Source organism: Hyla sarda, chromosome 3 (assembly GCF_029499605.1).
Source record: "Hyla sarda isolate aHylSar1 chromosome 3, aHylSar1.hap1, whole genome shotgun sequence".
NCBI lineage: Eukaryota > Metazoa > Chordata > Amphibia > Anura > Hylidae > Hyla > Hyla sarda.
This window is the reverse complement of record NC_079191.1, coordinates 446735812-446763473: the sequence shown is the minus strand read 5'-3', so window position 1 is coordinate 446763473 and position 27662 is coordinate 446735812. Positions and strand designations below refer to the sequence as shown.

The 27662-nt window shown below is 40.5% G+C and overlaps 1 protein-coding gene across 3 annotated transcripts in view; it reads right to left on the bottom strand.

Moving 5' to 3' along the window:
• Positions 1-11659: 11659 nt before the first annotated feature.
• The window catches only part of MDGA1 (MAM domain containing glycosylphosphatidylinositol anchor 1), a 429239-nt gene continuing 413236 nt past the window's right edge, over positions 11660-27662 (bottom strand). For 2 of the 3 annotated variants that reach the window (XM_056568670.1, XM_056568672.1), the window contains 3 exons: positions 27299-27429; positions 13897-14005; positions 11660-12930 (listed from right to left, as the gene is read on the bottom strand). In XM_056568670.1, the coding sequence (XP_056424645.1) occupies positions 12839-12930; positions 13897-14005; positions 27299-27429 (332 nt within the window). In that variant the 3' untranslated portion in view covers positions 11660-12838. The remainder of the gene's footprint in view (positions 12931-13896; positions 14006-27298; positions 27430-27662) is intronic. The other variant, XM_056568671.1, reaches the window with a different exon arrangement.

Genomic DNA, 27662 nt, shown 5'->3' with positions numbered 1-27662 from the left:
CTAAACATACAAAGGACATTAACTCACATATAATTGGACTGCAAAATAAAGAGCAGTAATAAACATTCATAGAAGTAACTGCATAATAGCGTGTCTATGTGAAAAGGGACCAGTAGAGCAGTGTTTCCTAACCAGGGTGCCTCCAGGTGTTGCAAAACTACAACTCCGAGCATGCCTGGACAGCCAAAGGGAGTTGTAGTTTTGCAACATCTGGAGGCACCCTGGTTGGGAAAAACTGCAGTAGAGTAAGTGTATTGTGACTAAAAGCCCCCACCCCACCGGGTCACCACCCCACACGATTCCCCATCCCAAAGTACCAAAGAAAATAACAAAAAAAAACTCACCTAGTCCCACGCAGCGAGCCGGGCCGCGTTATCTCTTCTTCACAGTGCAGGCGCTGATGATTGACGTCATGGGCGCCTGCGTCTGGCAAGAGGTCATGGCCTTCTCTGAACTGTGTGCGCACGCAGTTCAGAAGCTCCGGCCGTGAGTGACCAGCTATAAATGCCTCCCTGGGTTAAATAGACCCACGGAGCATATAATACAGTAAAGTCTGCGGGCAGAACTGGGGAGGATTACCCCATGATCTGTCCCCCTGCATGAATTTCTGGGGGGATGTGTCCCCCCGATTCCTACGCTCCCTGGATATCCCTAATTTGACGGGAGCCTGGGCTTGATTAGGGTGTGCCCAGGCACACCCGGCACACCCCGTGCGCACGCCTATGAGTAGTATCACACCTTTTATATATGTGGAGTAGTATCACACCTCTTATATATGTGGAGTAGTATCACACCTCTTATATATGTGGAGTAGTATCACACCTCTTATATATGTGGAGTAGTATCACACCCCTTATATATGTGGAGTAGTATCACACCTCTTATATATGTGGAGTAGTATCACACCTCTTATATATGAGGAGTAGTATCACACCCCTTATATATGTGGAGTAGTATCACACCTCTTATATATGTGGAGTAGTATCACACCTCTTATATATGTGGAGTAGTATCACACCTCTTATATATGTGGAGTAGTATCACACCTCTTATATATGTGGAGTAGTATCAAACCTCTTATATATGTGGAGTAGTATCACACCTCTTATATATGTGGAGTAGTATCACACCCCTTATATATGTGGAGTAGTATCACACCTCTTATATATGTGGAGTAGTATCACACCTCTTATATATGTGGAGTAGTATCACACCTCTTATATATGTGGAGTAGTATCACACCTCTTATATATGTGGAGTAGTATCACACCTCTTATATATGTGGAGTAGTATCACACCTCTTATATATGTGGAGTAGTATCACATCTCTTATATATGTGGAGTAGTATCACACCTCTTATATATGTGGAGTAGTATCACACCCCTTATATATGTGGAGTAGTATCACACCTCTTATATATGTGGAGTAGTATCACACCTCTTATATATGTGGAGTAATATCACAACCCTTATATATGTGAAATAGTATCACACCTCTTATATATGTGGAGTAGTATCACACCCCTTATATATGTGGAGTAGTATCACACCTCTTATATATGTGGAGTAGTATCACACCCCTTATATATGTGGAGTAGTATCACACCTCTTATATATGTGGAGTAGTATCACACCTCTTATATATGTGGAGTAGTATCACACCCCTTATATATGTGGAGTAGTATCACACCTCTTATATATGTGGAGTAGTATCACACCTCTTATATATGTGGAGTAGTATCACACCTCTTATATATGTGGAGTAGTATCACACCTCTTATATATGTGGAGTAGTATCACACCTCTTATATATGTGGAGTAGTATCACACCTCTTATATATGTGGAGTAGTATCACACCTCTTATATATATGTGGAGTAGTATCACACCTCTTATATATGAGCAGTAGTATCACACCTCTTATATATGTGGAGTAGTATCACACCTCTTATATATGTGGAGTAGTATCACACCTCTTATATATGTGGAGTAGTATCACACCCCTTATATATGTGGAGTAGTATCACACCCCTTATATATGTGGAGTAGTATCACACCCCTTATATATGTGGAGTAGTATTACACCTCTTATATATGTGGAGTAGTATCACAACCCTTATATATGTGGAGCAGTATCACACCCCTTATATATGTGGAGTAGTATCACACCCCTTATATATGTGAAGTAGTATCACACCTCTTATATATGTGGAGTAGTATCACACCCCTTATATATGTGGAGTAGTATCACACCTCTTATATATGTGGAGTAGTATCACACCTCTTATATATGTGGAGTAGTATCACACCTCTTATATATGTGGAGTAGTATCACATCTCTTATATATGTGGAGTAGTATCACACCTCTTATATATGTGGAGTAGTATCACACCCCTTATATATGTGGAGTAGTATCACACCTCTTATATATGTGGAGTAGTATCACACCTCTTATATATGTGGAGTAGTATCACAACCCTTATATATGTGAAGTAGTATCACACCTCTTATATATGTGGAGTAGTATCACACCCCTTATATATGTGGAGTAGTATCACACCTCTTATATATGTGGAGTAGTATCACACCCCTTATATATGTGGAGTAGTATCACACCTCTTATATATGTGGAGTAGTATCACACCTCTTATATATGTGGAGTAGTATCACACCCCTTATATATGTGGAGTAGTATCACACCTCTTATATATGTGGAGTAGTATCACACCTCTTATATATGTGGAGTAGTATCACACCTCTTATATATGTGGAGTAGTATCACACCTCTTATATATGTGGAGTAGTATCACACCTCTTATATATGTGGAGTAGTATCACACCTCTTATATATGTGGAGTAGTATCACACCTCTTATATATATGTGGAGTAGTATCACACCTCTTATATATGAGCAGTAGTATCACACCTCTTATATATGTGGAGTAGTATCACACCTCTTATATATGTGGAGTAGTATCACACCTCTTATATATGTGGAGTAGTATCACACCCCTTATATATGTGGAGTAGTATCACACCCCTTATATATGTGGAGTAGTATCACACCCCTTATATATGTGGAGTAGTATTACACCTCTTATATATGTGGAGTAGTATCACAACCCTTATATATGTGGAGCAGTATCACACCCCTTATATATGTGGAGTAGTATCACACCCCTTATATATGTGAAGTAGTATCACACCCCTTATATATGTGGAGTAGTATCACACCCCTTATATATGTGGAGTAGTATCACACCCCTTATATATGTGAAGTAGTATCACACCCCTTATATATGTGGAGTAGTATCACACCCCTTATATATGAGGAGTAGTATCACACCCCTTATATATGTGGAGTAGTATCACACCTCTTATATATGTGGAGTAGTATCATACCCCTTATATATGTGGAGTAGTATCACACCTCTTATATATGTGGAGTAGTATCACACCCCTTATATATGTGGAGTAGTATCATACCCCTTATATATGTGGAGTAGTATCACACCTCTTATATATGTGGAGTAGTATCACACCTCTTATATATGAGGAGTAGTATCACACCCCTTATATATGTGGAGTAGTATCATACCCCTTATATATGTGGAGTAGTATCACACCTCTTATATATGTGGAGTAGTATCACACCTCTTATATATGAGGAGTAGTATCACACCCCTTATATATGTGGAGTAGTATCACACCCCTTATATATGTGGAGTAGAATCACACCCCTTATATATGCAGAGTAGTATAACTCCTCTTATATTTATGCAGAGTAGTATCACACCTCATATATTTGCAGAGTAGTATCACACCTCTTATATTTATGCAGAGTAGTATCACACCTCATATATTTGCAGAGTAGTATCACACCTCTTATATTTATGCAGAGTAGTATCACACCTCTTATATATATGCAGAGTAGTATCACACCTCTTATATATTTGCAGAGTAGTATCACACCCATCATGTATGCAGAGTAGTATCACACCCCTTGTATATGTGGAGTGGTATCACAACTCTTATATATATGCGTAGTAATATCACACCCCTTATATATGTGGAGTAGTATCACACCTCTTATATTTATGCAGAGTAGTATCACACCCCTTATATATGCAGAGTAGTATCACACCTCTTATATTTATGCAGAGTAGTATCACACCTCTTATATATTTGCAGAGTAGTATTACACCTCATATATATATATATATATATATATATATATATACACACAGCAACAGAAGAATGCAGCAGCACACTGCCAGCACAGAGATATAGGTGCAACATGAATATGCAGTTAAAACATGGAGAGCTATACAGCTATGGTGTAATAGATGTAAATGTGAATGCAGCTTTGAGTGTGGTATCACACCCCTTATATATGTGGAGTAGTATCACACCTCTTATATATGTGGAGTAGTATCATACCTCTTATATATGTGGAGTAGTATCACACCTCTTATATATGTGGAGTAGTATCACACCTCTTATATATGTGGAGCAGTATCACACCTCTTATATATGTGGAGTAGTATCACACTCCTTATATATGTGGAGTAGTATCAAACCCCTTATATATGTGGAGTAGTATCACATCTCTTATATATGTGGAGTAGTATCACACCCCTTATATATGTGGAGTAGTATCACACCTCTTATATATGTGGAGTAGTATCACACCTCCTATATATGTGGAGTAGTATCACACCTCTTATATATGTGGAGTAGTATCACACCTCTTATATATTTGGAGTAGTATCACACCTCTTATATATGTGGAGTAGTATCACACCTCTTATATATGTGGAGTAGTATCATACCTCTTATATATGTGGAGTAGTATCACACCTCTTATATATGTGGAGTAGTATCACACCTCTTATATATGTGGAGCAGTATCACACCTCTTATATATGTGGAGTAGTATCACACTCCTTATATATGTGGAGTAGTATCAAACCCCTTATATATGTGGAGTAGTATCACATCTCTTATATATGTGGAGTAGTATCACACCCCTTATATATGTGGAGTAGTATCACACCTCTTATATATGTGGAGTAGTATCACACCTCCTATATATGTGGAGTAGTATCACACCTCTTATATATGTGGAGTAGTATCACACCTCTTATATATTTGGAGTAGTATCACACCTCTTATATATGTGGAGTAGTATCACACCTCCTATATATGTGGAGTAGTATCACACCTCTTATATATGTGGAGTAGTATCACACCTCTTATATATGTGGAGTAGTATCACACCTCTTATATATGTGGAGTAGTATCACACCTCCTATATATGTGGAGTAGTATCACACCTCTTATATATGTGGAGTAGTATCACACCTCTTATATATGTGGAGTAGTATCACACCTCTTATATATGTGGAGTAGTATCACACCTCTTATATATGAGCAGTAGTTTCACACCCCTTATATATGTGGAGTAGTATCACACCTCTTATATATGTGGAGTAGTATCACACCTCTTATATATGTGGAGTAGTATCACACCTCTTATATATGTGGAGTAGTATCACACCTCTTATATATGTGGAGTAGTATCACACCCCTTATATATGTGGAGTAGTATCACACCCCTTATATATGTGGAGTAGTATCACACCTCTTATATATGTGGAGTAGTATCACACCTCTTATATATGTGGAGTAGTATCACACCTCTTATATATGTGGAGTAGTATCACCTCTTATATATGTGGAGTAGTATCACACCCCTTATATATGTGGAGTAGTATCACACCTCTTATATATGCAGAGTAGTATCACACCCTTTATATATGCAGAGTAGTATCACACCCTTTATATATGCAGAGTAGTATCAAACCTCTTTTATTTATGCAGAGTAGTATCACACCTCTTATATATATATGCAGAGTAGTATCACACCTCTTATATATATGCAGAGTAGCATCACACCTCTTATATATATGCAGAGTAGTATCACACCTCGTATATTTATGCCGAGTAGTATTACACCTCTTATATATATGCAGAGTAGTATTACACCTCTTATATATGTAGAGTAGTATCACACCCCTTATGTATGCAGAGTAGTATCACACCTCTTATATATTTGCAGAGTAGTATCACACATCTTATATATTTGCAGAGTAGTATCACACCTCTTATATATTTGCAGAGTAGTATCACATCTCATATATTTATGCAAAGTAGTATCACACCTCTTATATATGTGGAGTAGTATCACACCCCTTATATATGTGGAGTAGTATCACACCCCTTATATATGTGGAGTAGTATCACACCCCTTATATATGTGGAGTAGTATCACACCTCTTATATATGTGGAGTAGTATCACACCTCTTATATATGTGGAGCAGTATCACACCTCTTATATATGTGGAGTAGTATCACACTCCTTATATATGTGGAGTAGTATCAAACCCCTTATATATGTGGAGTAGTATCACATCTCTTATATATGTGGAGTAGTATCACACCCCTTATATATGTGGAGTAGTATCACACCTCTTATATATGTGGAGTAGTATCACACCTCCTATATATGTGGAGTAGTATCACACCTCTTATATATGTGGAGTAGTATCACACCTCTTATATATTTGGAGTAGTATCACACCTCTTATATATGTGGAGTAGTATCACACCTCCTATATATGTGGAGTAGTATCACACCTCTTATATATGTGGAGTAGTATCACACCTCTTATATATGTGGAGTAGTATCACACCTCTTATATATGTGGAGTAGTATCACACCTCCTATATATGTGGAGTAGTATCACACCTCTTATATATGTGGAGTAGTATCACACCTCTTATATATGTGGAGTAGTATCACACCTCTTATATATGTGGAGTAGTATCACACCTCTTATATATGAGCAGTAGTTTCACACCCCTTATATATGTGGAGTAGTATCACACCTCTTATATATGTGGAGTAGTATCACACCTCTTATATATGTGGAGTAGTATCACACCTCTTATATATGTGGAGTAGTATCACACCTCTTATATATGTGGAGTAGTATCACACCCCTTATATATGTGGAGTAGTATCACACCCCTTATATATGTGGAGTAGTATCACACCTCTTATATATGTGGAGTAGTATCACACCTCTTATATATGTGGAGTAGTATCACACCTCTTATATATGTGGAGTAGTATCACCTCTTATATATGTGGAGTAGTATCACACCCCTTATATATGTGGAGTAGTATCACACCTCTTATATATGCAGAGTAGTATCACACCCTTTATATATGCAGAGTAGTATCACACCCTTTATATATGCAGAGTAGTATCAAACCTCTTTTATTTATGCAGAGTAGTATCACACCTCTTATATATATATGCAGAGTAGTATCACACCTCTTATATATATGCAGAGTAGCATCACACCTCTTATATATATGCAGAGTAGTATCACACCTCGTATATTTATGCCGAGTAGTATTACACCTCTTATATATATGCAGAGTAGTATTACACCTCTTATATATGTAGAGTAGTATCACACCCCTTATGTATGCAGAGTAGTATCACACCTCTTATATATTTGCAGAGTAGTATCACACATCTTATATATTTGCAGAGTAGTATCACACCTCTTATATATTTGCAGAGTAGTATCACATCTCATATATTTATGCAAAGTAGTATCACACCTCTTATATATTTGAAGAGTAGTATTACACCTCTTATATATTTGCAGAGAAGTAGCACACCTCTTATATTTATGCAGAGTAGTCTCACACCTCTTATATATTTGCAGAGTAGTATCACACCTCTTATATTTATGCAGAGTAGTATCACACCTCTTATATATTTGCAGAGTAGTATTACACCTCTTATATATATGCAGAGTAGTATCACACATCTTATATTTATGCAGAGTTGTATTACACCCCTTATGTATGCAGAGTAGTATCACATCCCTTATGTATGCAGAGTAGTATCACACCCCTTATGTATGCAGAGTAGTATCACACCCCTTATGTGTGCAGAGTAGTATTACACCTCTTATATATATGCAGAGTAGTATCACACCTCTTATATTTATGCAGAGTAGTATCACACCCCTTATGTATGCAGAGTAGTATCACACCTCTTATATTTATGCAGAGTAGTATCACACCTCTTATATTTATGCAGAGTAGTATCACACCCCTTAGGAATGCAGAGTAGTATTACACCTCTTATATATATGCAGAGTAGTATCACACCTCTTATATTTATGCAGAGTAGTATCACACCTCTTATATTTATGCAGAGTAGTATCACACCTCTTATATTTATGCAGAGTAGTATCACACCCCTTAGGAATACAGAGTAGTATTACACCCCTTATATATGCAGAGTAGTATCACACCTCTTATATTTATGCAGAGTAGTATCACACCCCTTATGAATGCAGAGTAGTATTACACCTCTTATATTTATGCAGAGTAGTATCACACCCCTTATGTATGCAGAGTAGTATTACGCCTCTTATATTTATGCAGAATAGTATCACACCTCTTATATTTATGCAGAGTAGTATCACACCCCTTATGTATGCAGAGTAGTATCACACCTCTTATATTTATGCAGAGTAGTATCACACCTCTTATATTTATGCAGAGTAGTATCACACCTCTTATATTTATGCAGAGTAGTATCACATCTCATATATTTATGCAGAGTAGTATCATGCCCCTTATGTATGCAGAGTAGTATCACACCTCTTATATTTATGCAGAGTAGTATCACACCTCTTATATTTATGCAGAGTAGTATCATGCCCCTTATGTATGCAGAGTAGTATCACACCTCTTATATTTATGCAGAGTAGTATCACACCTCTTATATTTATGCAGAGTAGTATCATACCTCTTATATTTATGCAGAGTAGTATCACGCCCTTATGTATGCAGAGTAGTATCACACCTCTTATATTTATGCAGAGTAGTATCACACCTCTTATATTTATGCAGAGTAGTATCACACCTCTTATATTTATGCAGAGTAGTATCATACCTCTTATATTTATGCAGAGTAGTATCACACCTCTTATATTTATGCAGAGTAGTATCACGCCCCTTATGTATGCAGAGTAGTATCACACCTCTTATATTTATGCAGAGTAGTATCACACCTCTTATATTTATGCAGAGTAGTATCACACCTCTTATATTTATGCAGAGTAGTATCACACCTCTTATATTTATGCAGAGTAGTATCACGCCCCTTATGTATGCAGAGTAGTATCACACCTCTTATATTTATGCAGAGTAGTATCACACCTCTTATATTTATGCAGAGTAGTATCACACCTCTTATATTTATGCAGAGTAGTATCACGCCCTTATGTATGCAGAGTAGTATCACACCTCTTATATTTATGCAGAGTAGTATCATACCTCTTATATTTATGCAGAGTAGTATCACGCCCTTATGTATGCAGAGTAGTATCACACCTCTTATATTTATGCAGAGTAGTATCATACCTCTTATATTTATGCAGAGTAGTATCACGCCCTTATGTATGCAGAGTAGTATCACACCCCTTATGTATGCAGAGCAATATTACACCCATTAGTAGTACACTTCACCGAGTTGATATGCAGATAATTTGTATTAATCTTGTATACCTTGGTGTTTTATACTCTTGTCACACTCAAAGCTCCTATCATATTTCTTTTACTCCGGTGACATCCAGAGCTGCATTCATGCTGACAGATGGCAGGACATCACCTCTCACTGTTGCCCCCTGTTGGCGGAGTGTGTGATTGTGCTTTTTAGATCATGTTTCACCACTGTATGGCCAGCTGAGTGTGGGGAAAACACTATTTATCCCACAATCCAATGAAGCAGTGAATGCAGCTTTGAGTGTGATTGGAGAATAACACATAATACAAATAAATCACAGTCAGACACTGCCTCAATGTCCTATAGCAGAGGTCTCCAAACTGTGTGGCAGTCCAGGCATGCTGGGAGTTGTAGCAACATCTGGAGGTGCACAGTTTGGAGACCCCTGTCCTTTATTATAATGACAGTAATAGTACCCCAATAATTCCCCAAGCTACCCTGCAACCTACAGATAATGATGATGGGGCCTCTAGGACCCAGTGGTGATTGCTCCATCATTCCCATCACCCAGAGCTGAATTCACACTGCAGCAGTGCCGGGAACCCCCTGATTAATGGGTAATCCTGTTCTTTTATTGAGCTCCTCCTCTCCGGCCTTCATTACCTTCAACGATTTCCCATATAGTTCTCTGCAAACAGTAAAATCCGGGAAGGCGTTGTGATTATTTACATTAACTCTCTTTTATTTCACAAGCCGCTCATCGCTATTACACAGAAGAGTCACCATCATTTAAAGGGGCAGTCCACTAAATATTGCTGGTATAACAGAGCAGTGGCAATACATAGAGGAGTAGCTGATGCTTAAATAAGGGTCCATGGTTCAAAGAGAGGTGTGGATGGTGGCTGGTCACCTCAAACAGTACCCCTCCCTGACAGCAGAGGGCAGCATTGTGGCAAATGTTTAGTTCTGCCTGTGCAAGTGGGTCTTCTAATTTAATGGGGAGCTGCAATGAATATTAGCACCAGTATGGCCACAGTATTCGTAGGTGGGTTTGGAGGTGTGGCCAGGGTATTCAAGGGTGTAGTTTGGAGGTGTTGCCAGGGTATTCAAGGGTGTGGTTTGGAGGTGAGACCAGAGTATTCAGGGGTAGGGTTTGGAGATTAGACTACAGTATTCAGGGGTGGGGTTTAGATAGAGGTGTGACCAGAGTATTCAGGGGTGGGGTTTAGATAGAGGTGTGACCTGAGTATTCAGGGGTGGGGTTTATATAGAGGTGTGACCTGAGTATTCAGGGGTGGGGCTTTGGAGGTGTGACCAGAGAGTTCAGGGGTGGGGTTTGGAGTTGTGACAATAGTGTTTTTGGGTGGGGTTTGGAGGTGTGACCAGATAAGATCCACTTACCGCTATTACACAGAAGAGTCAACATAATTTAAAGGGGAGTTCCACTATTTATCCCTGGTATAACAGAGTAACAATATATAGAGTGATCAGGGTGATTAGGGGAGGAGTTTGGAGGTGTTTCTAGAGTGCTTAGGGGAGGAGTTTGGAGGTGTTAGCAGAGTGTTCAGAGGTACTGTAGGACTAGGAGGTGTGGCCAAAGTATTTAGGGGTAAATTTGACATTTTTTAGCCCCAACAGCAGTTACAAAAACATCCATCACGCCCTGCAAAACAGTAACAGTTTTGCTACATTTATAAAAGTTGTAAAAGGTTTACAACACTGTAGTTTGTGCAACACTTTTGTCAAGGCATGATGGGAGTTAAGGTTTTCCAACATTAGTAATTTTATAATAATAATAATAATTTTTGAAGTTTTACAGCTTTGCCATGTTGGGAGTGATAGTTTTGCAACATTATTAAGAGTTGTAAAAGTTTTGCACCAGTTTTTTTGTGTAGTTCTGCAACTCCCATCATGACCTGACAAAACTGCGACGCTCATCATAATTGGAGTTGTAGTTTTGCAGCTTGGGGGACGCTCCCCTATAAACTCCTTGCTCCCGCCGTTCACCATATTATGTCCCATATTCTGCTGATTACACACAGGACAGACGCTGATAGAAAAGGATACCAGTTTATTTAAAATTTTTTCAGATTTGGTAACAATATTCTAAATGTCATCCTATAGATCAGATGACCTCTGTCCCCTGCGGAAAACTATGAGTCATGGTGAATGACGGATGGTGACGGGTCTGGATGGATGGTGGGTGTGGTAGTCAACACACATATACCTGGGTTTCTATTGGGCACTTTTTGTTGGTGGAGACGCTAAACGTTTATGTGTCAGGATATAGATAAACCACTAAATATTAGCTGGATACTCTGCAGCCGCCATTGTACATACCCCTCTATAATAGATGCCTAATGCAGCAAGCTGTTGGCGGTCTCCAGGCCTCGGCCCCTTCTGACCGATCGAGCTCAATACATGGGCTCATGGCGCGATGACCCCGTCCATAAGAAGACCTAGAATGGTCCATGAGATAACCTAGAATGGTCCATGAGATAACCTAAAATGGTCCATGAGAAGACCTAGAATGGTCCATGAGAAGACCTAGAATGAGCTCAGAACTACAGTCTACAATCATTGTTGTCCCTTTGGAGGGTCTGCGCTCTCTGGATGACCAGGGATGTCAGGAATGGAGTCTGTGATGGGACGGACACGTGATTACATGGACATAGATGAACATATGAACTCAGAAGGACATGCATCTGGCATGAGCATACATGAGCTTATATGACATTGAGCAGCACGCAAGGGATCTACTTAGAAAATCATAGACAGAGGCCGGAACGTGTCCTACAAGGTCCCTGCCCCGGGGCAGAGTAACATTCTCCCAGCCACGGTCTCCACAGTCTCTATAGAAATATTTGTGCTTATATTTTCCATACAGTTCAGTATATTTTTTATGATTATTTTTATTCCACATCCCCCGTGTGGACGTCTGAACATCTCCCAGTATTTAGTCTTATCGCGTCCCTATCGTCTTCGTCTCTCGCCTTTTAGTAATTCCTTCTTGAGTTTTTTTTTTGTTCTCTCCCCTCGTATTGTAAGACGCAATGATCTTCTTAAAGGGATCCCTCAGTCCGTTGTGGGGTCCTTCAAGCAGTCATGCTCGCCGGTCTTTGGTAACATCTGGACACTTTGGTGTGTGTCGTGAAGAAGGAAAGAGGAGGAAAGGGCAGAAGGTTTTGGGGGGGGGAGGCCTCGGTGGGAATCCAGCAGATCCAGGCGCTTTGTATCATCTCAGGAGCACGAAGAGGAGGAAAGATACGAGCCAGAGGAGGAGTCCTGAGACGGGGTGATGGGGGGCGCTGCTGGGCGCCGCTACTGCTGCAAAAAGAGATGAAACTCCATTACACTTTATGGCCACAAGAGCAGAAACTTTGAACAGGTGAAATGTAACTAAGATTTTACCAAAATGGTGACATTTACAGCAAATCACGGTTAGTGTCATTTTGCATCGATTTTGGAAAATGGTGCAAAAACAGCCAAAATACAGTATAAAAATTCCAACATGTAAACACGGCCTAAAGACTTCAAATCTTCATATAACACCTCGATTGCGATTATAGGTCAAATCACTTTCTCCTAGTGGCAACATTTAAAAACAGATATACTTTGTGTAAAAAATCGCATCAGAACTGCACATAGTGTGAACTGACCCCAACTCACTTATAAGTCTAATTAAATCCCCTGGGAGATCATTTTCTTTAATACTGGTCCCCTGATGAACCTTATGTTTATTTATAGGAAGAAACACGTTGAGACCTGTATATGTTTTTAAGATTTAAATAGATGCATTAGAGGAAGGACTGTGGGCAGGGAACATGAGACATGTGCCCCACCTTTTTGTTGCATGGTTTGGGCATTCAGATGGCAACTATCATTCCTGATCCTCACATATACATGAACACCTGACTCAGCTGACTGTGCATGTGTTCTCTATGAGGAAAGAGTTGAAAGCTGCTGCAAGACTCCTCTATCCTCTCCAGATTCCTATGTCCTCCTCATTCCATACTCCCCAGTCCACCTTCTCCTCCTACTCCAGACTACTCTGTCCCCACATTCCAGATTCCTCTGTCCTATCTAGACCCCCGCCCCCTCCAGACTCATCTGTCCCTTTCTCCAGACTCCACTGATCCTCCAGACTCATCTGTTCACCAGCGGTGACAAAACTACAACCCCGAGCAAGCCCGACTTGCTCAGAGTTGTAGTTTTATCACAGCTGGAGGTCCACAGTTTGGAGACCACTGGTGGATGAGTGAAGGAAGAAGAAGGTTATGATGGTGGCCTCACCTTTTGTTGGGGGAATCTGTCTTTTCGGACACTCTCCCTTCTTTATCGTGACGTCATCGATGGCCATGTCTCCCTCCACGCCTTTTCCAATCACGCATTCGAACACGATCTGGTGGGGGGAGGAGAAAAAGACCCGAGGTCAATACAATGTCCGTCATTAGGAACCAACCAGGACAGGAATACATTTCCCATTCATCATATTAAAGTCAGATACATTCCGGACTCGGCGAGCGTATCCAGATTCAAGATTAATCCCCAGAAAGATTTATTTCCTACAGAAGCAAATGTCACCCGCGAATAATACCGGCGAGATTTTACATAATTCCAGGAGAAGAAACAATAACAATGAGACTGAGCTGAGGAGGCGGCCGCGGCCATCGCTACCTGCGCGTCCGGGAGGGGGGAGGCGTCTCGGGGGCTTTGTTAAGTAATAAGCTTCCGAAAGTTGTGCTGGAGCATGAAATGTTACTCTAAACCATAATCTGCTGTTTTATCCTGAAGACATCGGAGCTTCTGCTGATGGCGGGGACACTTTTTCAGTACACAGGCGCCATGTTGATTTTAGGAATAACTCCGACAAGAAAAGAGTCGACTTCTCCAGACCGGCCACCTACTGTAACCTCAGAAATGTGAATCCTCAGTATCATCTTATCACAGAAGCTCTTCTCCAGACCGGCCTCTAAGACAAGCGTCCCTGTGCTGTGTGGTTCTTCTAGATCTCTTGGTTCTGGGTCTCTCAGCTCTGAAGCTCTTAGCTTTGGATCTCCTAGCTCTAGACCTTTCAACTCTGCACCTTTTAGCTCTGGACTTTCTAGTTCTGGGTCTCTTGCTCTCGATCTCTTGACTCTGAGCTTCTTAGCCCTGGATCCCTTGGTTCCGGGTCCCTTAGCCCTACATCTCTCAGCATTGAAGCTCTTAGCTTTGGATCTTCTAATTCTGGGTCTCTTTAGTTTTACATTTGAACTCCTAAGCTCTTAGATTTGGATCTCCTAGCTCTAGATCTCTAGTCTGAGTGCCCTAGTTCTGGGTCTTTCAATGCTACATGCCTCAGTTTGGGACCTCTTAGCTTTAGATCTCCCAGCCCTGGGTCTCTTGGCTCTGGAACTCTGGACTCCGAGTCTCCTAACTCTGGACCTCTTAGCTTTGGATCTTCCAGCTCTGGGTCACTCAGCTCTGGATTTTTCTTGCATCTAAATCTCTTATCTTTCAGTTTCTAAAATCTAGGTCTCTTAATGCTAGGTCTCCCAGCACTTCATCTCTTTGCTCTGGATCTCACATCTCTAGATCTCTTAATGTTGGGCTCTTGGCACAGTGTCTCAGTTTTCTGTCTCTTAATTCTAATTCTTTTGGCTCCGGGTTACTTGGTCACCTACTGTGGCCTTAGAAATGTGATTCTCCATTGTCATCTTTTTACCTAATCTCTTCTCTGATGGCCCCCATGACAACACTCCCTGTGTTGTGTGGTTCCACTCTTAGCTTTGGATCTCCTAGTTCTGGGTCTCTTAGTTTTAAATCTCTCAGCTCTAAAACTCTTAGTTTTTGGACCTCATGGCTCTAGATCTCTCATCTGTGAGTTTCTTAGCTCTGGACCTCCTAGTTCTTGGTCTTTTAACTCTATGTCTCAGCTGAGGACCTCTGAGCTTTGGATCTCCCAGCTCTGGGTCTCTTTGCTCTTGATCTCTTGACTCTGAGTTTCTTAGCTCTGGACCTCTTAGTTTTGGACCTTCCAGCTCTGGGTCACTCGGCTCTGGATCTCCTTTGTCTTTAAATCTCTTTTCTTTTGGTTTCTTAAATATGTCTCTTAATGCTAGGACTTCCCAGCACTTCATCTCTTTGCTCTGGATCTCTCATCTCTAGATTTCCTGACTTTTGGGCTCCTGGTACACTGTCTCTTAGCTTTTGGTCTCTTAGCTCTGAGTCTTTTGGCTCCAGGCCACCATAGCTATAGATCTCTCTCTTAGCTATAGGTCTTGCTGCCCCTGATCTCTTAGCCTTGGTTCTCTCAGATCCGGGTTCCTTGAGTCTCTCAGCTATGGGTTTCATTGTTTCTAGGTCTCTCAACGTTGGGCCTAAAAGCTCTGGGTCTTTCAGCTCTTGATCTTTTGGTTCGGGCTCCTTTGGGTCTCTTGGCTCTTTTACTCTTAAATTTGGGTCTCTGTTCTGGATCACTCTGTTCCAGATCTCATAGCTCTGGGACCCTTGGTACAAAATCTCAAAAATGTGGTTCTCTAAGCTCTAGATCTCTTAATCATGATTCTCAGTTATGGATCTTTTTTAGTTTTGAATTGTCAGCTCTTAAACACGTGGTTCTTGTAGCTCTGGGCCCCTCACTTCTGGGGCTCTTGGCCCTGGGACTCTCAGTTTTGGGTCTCTCAGGTCTGGATCTAATGTTTTTTTTTTGTCTTAGCGGTCTCTTTGAGCCACCTTATATCTAAGCTGGATCTTTTGGTTCTGCTGGTTCTCTTCTTTCTTGGTTATAGATCTGTTACCTCTAGGTTATCTCTGCTCTGACTTTTTCTTAGTTCTAGATCTCTTAATTCTGTGTATCCCTGTTCTGGGACTCTTAGCTCTAGTTCTCTTTGCTCGCAAATTTTCTTGGTTCTAGATCTCTTCGCTCTAGGTTATTTCTGCTCTGGTACTCTTAGCTCTAGTTCTCTTGGCTGTGACTTCTTGGTTCTAGATCTCTTAGCTCTAGGTTATCTCTGCTCTGGGTCTCTGAGTTCTGTGTCTCTTGGCTCTGACATTTTCTTGGTTCTAGATCTCTTAGCTCTAGGTTATCTCTGCTCTGGGTCTCTGAGTTCCGTGTCTCTCTGCTCTGACATTTTCTTGGTTCGAGATCTCTTAGCTCTAGGTTATCTCTGCTCTGGGACTCTTAGCTCTAGTTCTCTTGGCTCTGACTTTTTCCTGGTTCTAGATCTCTTAGCTCTAGGTTATTTCTGCTCTGGGTCTCTGAGTTATGTGTCTCTTGGCTCTGACATTTGCTTGGTTCTAGATCTCTTAGCTCTAGGTTATCTCTGCTCTGGGTCTCTGAGTTCCGTGTCTCTTGGCTCTGACATTTTCTTGGTTCGAGATCTCTTAGCCCTAGGTTATCTCTGCTCTGGGACTCTTAGCTCTAGTTCTCTTGGCTCTGACATTTTCCTGGTTCTAGATCTCTTAGCTCTAGGTTATTTCTGCTCTGGGTCTCTGAGTTCCGTGTCTCTTGGCTCTGACATTTGCTTGGTTCTAGATCTCTTAGCTCTAGGTTATCTCTGCTCTGGGTCTCTGAGTTCCGTGTCTCTTGGCTCTGACATTTTCTTGGTTCGAGATCTCTTAGCTCTAGGTTATCTCTGCTCTGGGACTCTTAGTTCTAGTTCTCTTGGCTCTGACATTTTCTTGGTTCTAGATCTCTTAGTTCTAGGTTATCTCTGCTCTGGGACTCTCAGCTCTAGTTCTCTTGGCTGTGACGTTTTCTTGGTTCTAGATCTCTTAGCTCTAGGTTATCTCTGCTCTGGGTCTCTGAGTTCTGTGTCTCTTGACTCTGACATTTTCTTGGTTCGAGATCTCTTAGCTCTAGGTTATCTCTGCTCTGGGACTCTTAGTTCTAGTTCTCTTGGCTCTGACATTTTCTTGGTTCTAGATCTCTTAGTTCTAGGTTATCTCTGCTCTGGGACTCTCAGCTCTAGTTCTCTTGGCTGTGGCGTTTTCTTGGTTCTAGATCTCTTAGCTCTAGGTTATCTCTGCTCTGGGTCTCTGAGTTCCGTGTCTCTTGGCTCTGATCCCTCCGCTTCTTGATCTCCATTTATTTCATTCAGAAGGAGAAGACAACAAATCTATTTTCCTAATGAATCCCTCCAGGCGTGACCTTCCTCCCGCGCCGTGCGGTATAGTATAGAGATTAATCCGCTCCCTCACATCCGGACTCTGCAATGTTCCAGGACAATTATCCATAATTGCGGTGAGAAAATAAACCGCGACCATAAACAAGATTAGAATGGATTCAGTAAAGGTCGGTGAACTTCAGAGGCTTCGTAATATCGCTGATCATAGTGAGAAGATGTTCCTCTCCTTCCCTTATATGAGGCCATGATGACTGGGATCACGGTTCATGATTTCTCCCTGAAGGTCGGATCATATAGTGGGCGCAGTGTCAGACGGGAGAACATCTATTGGGCCCTCATTCTGGTTCTCCCTCCATCACTAGGACCCCTGGGTTCACTCTACACCTCTATATTTGTAGTATTGTGGAGAGTTCTGCGCAGGTTCTCAGCACCCAATAGACAAGGTGATGGCAACAGTCTAGGTCGGGCCCCTTCCCTCCAGGGCCCGATGGTTTGTACTCCACTGGATCCAGGACTCAGAGGTGACTGTCCACAGGAATGATGGCTGCCCAGGGCTCCTTCTAGTATTCATCATAATACACACCCCAGCTGCTGCAGAACCTCATACCACACACATTAGCTGCTGCAGAACCTCATACCACACACATTAGCTGCTGCAGAACATCATAATACACACCTCAGCTGCTGCAGAACCTCATAATACACTCCTCAGCTGCTGCAGAACCTCAAAATACACACATCAGCTGCTGCAGAACCTCACATTACACTCCTCAGCTGCTGCATAACCTCATAATACACTTCTCAGCTTGTGTAGAACCTCATAATACATACCTTAGCTGCTGCAGAACCTCATAATACACACATCAGCTTCTACAGAACCTCATAATACACACCTCAGCTGCTGCAGAACCTTATCATACACACATCAGCTGCTGCAGAACCTCATAATACACTCCTCAGCTACTGCAGAACCTCATCATACACACCACAACTGCTGCAGAACCTCATAATACACACATCAGCTGCTGCAGAACCTTATCATACACACCACAGCTGCTGCAAAACCTCATAATACACTCCTCAGCTGCTGCAGAACCTCACAATACACTCCTCAGCTGCTGCAGAACCTCATCATACACACCTCAGCTGCTGCAGAACCTCATCATACACACCTCAGCTGCTTTGTCACTGTATGATAATGTGGGCATTGTCTCTCCTGTTCCTGCGCGGTGTAGCAGAGCGGACAATAAATGTGATGTCGCTCCGGCCGCTGCCGCGATTGATTCTGTATTAAATATTTTAACATTCGGAGCATTTCAGCTTTTATGCTTTGACTATTTGAGGCGACGGCCGGTGACAGGACGATATTACTTATATATATTCGCTGTTCACGAGCCGCAGCCATAATATGATGGTGGAGACTGCGCCATTTATCACCGTTATGTCTCAGATGTTTCTTCTACATTAGGATTTTATTAGGGAAATATTTATTATTTTCTATATTCTTAGAGGAAAAGAAACTGAAATTATATTAATTAAACAAAAAGCGAAGCCAGAATCAGGACCTAGAGATGAAGCAGAGCTGAGCGACCAATCAGATGGAGAGTGATCTATCGTGTTACATAGGACTGCAGGTCACATCTATACATTATCTGTACTCAGAGAGTTATCATTGTGTTGTCTGTGGTGTTACATAGGACTGCAGGTCACATCTATACATTATCTGTACTCAGAGAGTTATCACTGTGTTATCTGTGGTGTTACATAGGACTGCAGGTCACATCTATACATTATCTGTACTCAGAGAGTTATCACTGTGTTATCTGTGGTGTTACATAGGACTGCAGGTCACATCTATACATTATCTGTACTCAGAGAGTTATCATTGTGTTGTCTGTGGTGTTACATAGGACTGCAGGTCACATCTATACATTATCTGTACTCAGAGTGATCACTGTTATCTGTGGTGTTACATAGGACTGCAGGTCACATCTATACATTATCTGTACTCAGAGAGTTATCACTGTTATCTGTGGTGTTACATAGGACTGCAGGTCACATCTATACATTATCTGTACTCAGAGAGATATCACTGTGTTATCTGTGGTGTTACATAGGACTGCAGGTCACATCTATACATTATCTGTACTCAGAGAGATATCACTGTGTTATCTGTGGTGTTACATAGGACTGCAGGTCACATCTATACATTATCTGTACTCAGAGAGTTATCACTGTTATCTGTGGTGTTACATAGGACTGCAGGTCACATCTATACATTATCTGTACTCAGAGAGTTATCACTGTGTTATCTGGGGTGTTACATAGGACTGCAGGTCACATCTATACATTATCTGTACTCAGAGAGTAATCACTGTGTTATCTGTGGTGTTACATAGGACTGCAGGTCACATCTACTACATTATCTGTACTCAGAGAGTTATCACTGTTATCTGTGGTGTTACATAGGACTGCAGGTGACATCTATACATTATCTGTACTCAGAGAGTTATCACTGTGTTATCTGTGGTGTTACATAGGACTGCAGGTCACATCTATACATTATCTGTACTCAGAGAGTTATCACTGTTATCTGTGGTGTTACATAGGACTGCAGGTCACATCTATACATTATCTGTACTCAGAGAGTTATCACTGTGTTATCTGTGGTGTTACATAGGACTGCAGGTCACATCTATACATTATCTGTACTCAGAGAGTTATCACTGTGTTATCTGTGGTGTTACATAGGACTGCAGGTCACATCTATACATTATCTGTACTCAGAGAGTTATCACTGTATTATCTGTGATGTTACATAGGACTGCAGGTCACATCTATACATTATCTGTACTCAGAGAGTTATCACTGTGTTATCTGTGGTGTTACATAGGACTGCAGGTCACATCTATACATTATCTGTACTCAGAGAGTTATCACTGTGTTATCTGTGGTGTTACATAGGACTGCAGATCACATCTATACATTATCTGTACTCAGAGAGTTATCACTGTTATCTGTGGTGTTACATAGGACTGCAGGTCACATCTACTACATTATCTGTACTCAGAGAGTTATCACTGTGTTATCTGTGGTGTTACATAGGACTGCAGGTCACATCTATACATTATCTGTACTCAGAGAGTTATCACTGTTATCTGTGGTGTTACATAGGACTGCAGGTCACATCTATACATTATCTGTACTCAGAGAGTTATCACTGTTATCTGTGGTGTTACATAGGACTGCAGGTCACATCTACTACATTATCTGTACTCAGAGAGTTATCACTGTGTTATCTGTGGTGTTACATAGGACTGCAGGTCACATCTATACATTATCTGTACTCAGAGAGTTATCACTGTTATCTGTGGTGTTACATAGGACTGCAGGTCACATCTATACATTATCTGTACTCAGAGAGTTATCACTGTTATCTGTGGTGTTACATAGGACTGCAGGTCACATCTATACATTATCTGTACTCAGAGAGTTATCACTGTTATCTGTGGTGTTACATAGGACTGCAGGTCACATCTATACATTATCTGTACTCAGAAAGTTATCACTGTGTTATCTGTGGTGTTACATAGGACTGCAGGTCACATCTACTACATTATCTGTACTCAGAGAGTTATCACAGTTATCTGTGGTGTTACATAGGACTGCAGGTCACATCTATACATTATCTGTACTCAGAGAGTTATCACTGTATCATCTGTGGTGTTACATAGGACTGCAGGTCACATCTATACATTATCTGTACTCAGAGAGTTATCACTGTGTTATCTGTGGTGTTACATAGGACTGCAGGTCACATCTATACATTATATGTACTCAGAGAGTTATCACTGTTATCTGTGGTGTTACATAGGACTGCAGGTCACATCTATACATTATCTGTACTCAGAGAGTTATCACTGTTATCTGTGGTGTTACATAGGACTGCAGGTCACATCTATACATTATCTGTACTCAGAGAGTTATCACTGTTTTATCTGTGGTGTTACATAGGACTGCAGGTCACATCTATACATTATATGTACTCAGAGAGTTATCACTGTTATCTGTGGTGTTACATAGGACTGCAGGTCACATCTATACATTATCTGTACTCAGAGAATTATCACTGTGTTATCTGTGGTGTTACATAGGACTGCAGGTCACATCTATACATTATCTGTACTCAGAGAGTTATCACTGTGTTATCTGTGGTGTTACATAGGACTGCAGGTCACATCTACTACATTATCTGTACTCAGAGAGTTATCACTGTTATCTGTGGTGTTACATAGGACTGCAGGTCACATCTATACATTATCTGTACTCAGAGAGTTATCACTGCTATCTGTGGTGTTACATAGGACTGCAGGTCACATCTATACATTATCTGTACTCAGAGAGTTATCACTGTGTTATCTGTGGTGTTACATAGGACTGCAGGTCACATCTATACATTATCTGTACTCAGAGAGTTATCACTGTGTTACCTGTGGTGTTACATAGGACTGCAGGTCACATCTACTACATTATCTGTACTCAGAGAGTTATCACTGTTATCTGTGGTGTTACATAGGACTGCAGGAAACATCTATACATTATCTGTACTCAGAGAGTTATCACTGTGTTATCTGTGGTGTTACATAGGACTGCAGGTCACATCTATACATTATCTGTACTCAGAGAGTTATCACTGTTATCTGTGGTGTTACATAGGACTGCAGGTCACATCTATACATTATCTGTACTCAGAGAGTTATCACTGTGTTATCTGTGGTGTTACATAGGACTGCAGGTCACATCTATACATTATCTGTACTCAGAGAGTTATCACTGTTATCTGTGGTGTTACATAGGACTGCAGGTCATATCTATACATTATCTGTACTCAGAGTTATCACTGTTATCTGTGGTGTTACATAGGACTGCAGGTCACATCTATACATTATCTGTACTCAGAGAGTTATCACTGTGTTATCTGTGGTGTTACATAGGACTGCAGGTCACATCTATACATTATCTATACTCAGAGAGTTATCACTGTGTCATCTGTGGTGTTACATAGGACTGCAGGTCACATCTATACATTATCTGTACTCAGAGAGTTATCACTGTTATCTGTGGTGTTACATAGGACTGCAGGTCACATCTACTACATTATCTGTACTCAGAGAGTTATCACTGTTATCTGTGGTGTTACATAGGACTGCAGGTCACATCTATACATTATCTGTACTCAGAGAGTTATCACTGCTATCTGTGGTGTTACATAGGACTGCAGGTCACATCTATACATTATCTGTACTCAGAGAGTTATCACTGTGTTATCTGTGGTGTTACATAGGACTGCAGGTCACATCTATACATTATCTGTACTCAGAGAGTTATCACTGTGTTATCTGTGGTGTTACATAGGACTGCAGGTCACATCTATACATTATCTGTACTCAGAGAGTTATCACTGTTATCTGTGGTGTTACATAGGACTGCAGGTCACATCTATACATTATCTGTACTCAGAGAGTTATCACTGTTATCTGTGGTGTTACATAGGACTGCAGGTCACATCTATACATTATCTGTACTCAGAGAGTTATCACTGTTATCTGTGGTGTTACATAGGACTGCAGGTGACATCTATACATTATCTGTACTCAGAGTTATCACTGTTATCTGTGGTGTTACATAGGACTGCAGGTCACATCTATACATTATCTGTACTCAGAGAGTAATCACTGTTATCTGTGGTGTTACATAGGACTGCAGGTCACATCTATACATTATCTGTACTCAGAGAGATATCACTGTGTTATCTGTGGTGTTACATAGGACTGCAGGTCACATCTATACATTATCTGTACTCAGAGAGATATCACTGTGTTATCTGTGGTGTTACATAGGACTGCAGGTCACATCTATACATTATCTGTACTCAGAGAGTTATCACTGTGTTATCTGTGGTGTTACATAGGACTGCAGGTCACATCTATACATTATCTGTACTCAGAGAGTTATCACTGTGTTATCTGTGGTGTTACATAGGACTGCAGGTCACATCTATACATTATCTATACTCAGAGAGTTATCACTGTGTCATCTGTGGTGTTACATAGGACTGCAGGTCACATCTATACATTATCTGTACTCAGAGAGTTATCACTGTTATCTGTGGTGTTACATAGGACTGCAGGTCACATCTATACATTATCTGTACTCAGAGAGTTATCACTGTGTTATCTGTGGTGTTACATGGGACTGCAGGTCACATCTATACATTATCTGTACTCAGAGAGTTATCACTGTGTTATCTGTGGTGTTACATAGGACTGCAGGTCACATCTATACATTATCTGTACTCAGAGAGTTATCACTGTTATCTGTGGTGTTACATAGGACTGCAGGTCACATCTATACATTATCTGTACTCAGAGAGTTATCACTGTTATCTGTGGTGTTACATAGGACTGCAGGTCACATCTATACATTATCTGTACTCAGAGAGATATCACTGTTATCTGTGGTGTTACATAGGACTGCAGGTCACATCTATACATTATCTGTACTCAGAGAGTTATCACTGTGTTATCTGTGGTGTTACATAGGACTGCAGGTCACATCTATACATTATCTGTACTCAGAGAGTTATCACTGTGTTATCTGTGCTGTTACATAGGACTGCAGGTCACATCTATACATTATCTGTACTCAGAGAGTTATCACTGTGTTATATGTGGTGTTACATAGGACTGCAGGTCACATCTATACATTATCTGTACTCAGAGAGTTATCACTGTTATCTGTGGTGTTACATAGGACTGCAGGTCACATCTATACATTATCTGTACTCAGAGAGTTATCACTGTGTTATCTGTGGTGTTACATAGGACTGCAGGTCACATCTATACATTATCTGTACTCAGAGAGTTATCACTGTTACCTGTGGTGTTACATAGGACTGCAGGTCACATCTATACATTATCTGTACACAGAGAGTTATCACTGTGTTATCTGTGGTGTTACATAGGACTGCAGGTCACATCTATACATTATCTGTACTCAGAGAGTTATCACTGTGTTATCTGTGGTGTTACATAGGACTGCAGGTCACATCTATACATTATCTGTACTCAGAGAGATATCACTGTGTTATCTGTAGTGTTACATAGGACTGCAGGTCACAACTATGCATTATCTGTACTCAGAGAGTTATCACTGTTATCTGTGGTGTTACATAGGACTGCAGGTCACATCTATACATTATCTGTACTCAGAGTTATCACTGTTATCTGTGGTGTTACATAGGACTGCAGGTCACATCTATACATTATCTGTACTCAGAGAGTTATCACTGTTATCTGTGGTGTTACATAGGACTGCAGGTCTCATCTATACATTATCTGTACTCAGAGAGATATCACTGTTATCTGTGGTGTTACATAGGACTGCAGGTCACATCTACTACATTATCTGTACTCAGAGAGTTATCACTGTGTTATCTGTGGTGTTACATAGGACTGCAGGTCACATCTATACATTATCTGTACTCAGAGAGTTATCACTGTGTTATCTGTGGTGTTACATAGGACTGCAGGTCACATCTATACATTATCTGTACTCAGAGAGTTATCACTGTGTTATCTGTGGTGTTACATAGGACTGCAGGTCACATCTATACATTATATGTACTCATAGAGTTATCACTGTTATCTGTGGTGTTACATAGGACTGCAGGTCACATCTATACATTATCTGTACTCAGAGAGTTATCACTGTTATCTGTGGTGTTACATAGGACTGCAGGTGACATCTATACATTATCTGTACTCAGAGAGTTATCGCTGTTATCTGTGGTGTTACATAGGACTGCAGGTCACATCTATACATTATCTGTACTCAGAGAGTTATCACTGTGTTATCTGTGGTGTTACATAGGACTGCAGGTCACATCTATACATTATCTGTACTCAGAGAGTAATCACTGTTATCTGTGGTGTTACATAGGACTGCAGGTCACATCTATACATTATCTGTACTCAGAGAGTTATCACTGTTATCTGTGGTGTTACATAGGACTGCAGGTCACATCTATACATTATCTGTACTCAGAGAGTTATCACTGTGTTATCTGTGGTGTTACATAGGACTGCAGGTCACATCTATACATTATCTGTACTCAGAGAGTTATCACTGTGTTATCTGTGGTGTTACATAGGACTGCAGGTCACATCTATACATTATCTGTACTCAGAGAGTTATCACTGTGTTATCTGTGGTGTTACATAGGACTGCAGGTCACATCTATACATTATATGTACTCATAGAGTTATCACTGTTATCTGTGGTGTTACATAGGACTGCAGGTCACATCTATACATTATCTGTACTCAGAGAGTTATCACTGTTATCTGTGGTGTTACATAGGACTGCAGGTGACATCTATACATTATCTGTACTCAGAGAGTTATCACTGTGTTATCTGTGGTGTTACATAGGACTGCAGGTCACATCTATACATTATCTGTACTCAGAGAGTTATCACTGTGTTATCTGTGGTGTTACATAGGACTGCAGGTGACATCTATACATTATCTGTACTCAGAGAGTTATCACTGTTATCTGTGGTGTTACATAGGACTGCAGGTCACATCTATACATTATCTGTACTCAGAGAGTTATCACTGTTATCTGTGGTGTTACATAGGACTGCAGGTCACATCTATACATTATCTGTACTCAGAGAGTTATCACTGTTATCTGTGGTGTTACATAGGACTGCAGGTCACATCTATACATTATCTGTACTCAGAGAGTTATCACTGTGTTATCTGTGGTGTTACATAGGACTGCAGGTCACATCTATACATTATCTGTACTCAGAGAGTTATCACTGTGTTATCTGTGGTGTTACATAGGACTGCAGGTCTCATCTATACATTATCTGTACTCAGAGAGTTATCACTGTTATCTGTGGTGTTACATAGGACTGCAGGTCACATCTATACATTATCTGTACTCAGAGAGTTATCTCTGTTATCTGTGGTGTTACATAGGACTGCAGGTCACATCTATACATTATCTGTACTCAGAGAGTTATCTCTGTTATCTGTGGTGTTACATAGGACTGCAGGTCACATCTATACATTATCTGTACTCAGAGAGTTATCTCTGTTATCTGTGGTGTTACATAGGACTGCAGGTCACATCTATACATTATCTGTACTCAGAGAGTTATCTCTGTTATCTGTGGTGTTACATAGGACTGCAGGTCACATCTACTACATTATCTGTACTCAGAGAGTTATCTATGTTATCTGTGGTGTTACATGGGACTGCAGGTCACATCTATACATTATCTGTACTCAGAGAGTTATCACTGTGTTATCTGTGGTGTTACATAGGACTGCAGGTCACATCTATACATTATCTGTACTCAGAGAGTTATCACTGTTATCTGTGGTGTTACATAGGACTGCAGGTCACATCTATACATTATCTGTACTCAGAGAGTTATCTCTGTTATCTGTGGTGTTACATAGGACTTTCTTTTAGCTCTATGTATTCTGTTGTCTCGTACACGTCCTCACCTGGAATGGCGCTGTTGGGCTGAGCTGCAGGTTCTCTAGCTGCCATTTGTTCCCTTGGTCGCCCTTCTTCACCCACACAGGAATATCTTGGGCGTCAATATTCTTAAGACGCAAAAAAACTGTTAAGTTACCTGCAAAGAAAAATACAACAAAAACTGATGGAACAACACAAAGCAACAAAACATTATCTATCTATCTCATATCTATCTATCTCATATCTATCTATCTATCTATCTCATATCTATCTATCTCATATCCATCTATCTCATATCTATCTATCTATCTCATATCTATCTATCTATCTATCTCATATCTATCTATCTATCTATCTCATATCTATCTATCTCATATCTATCTATCTATC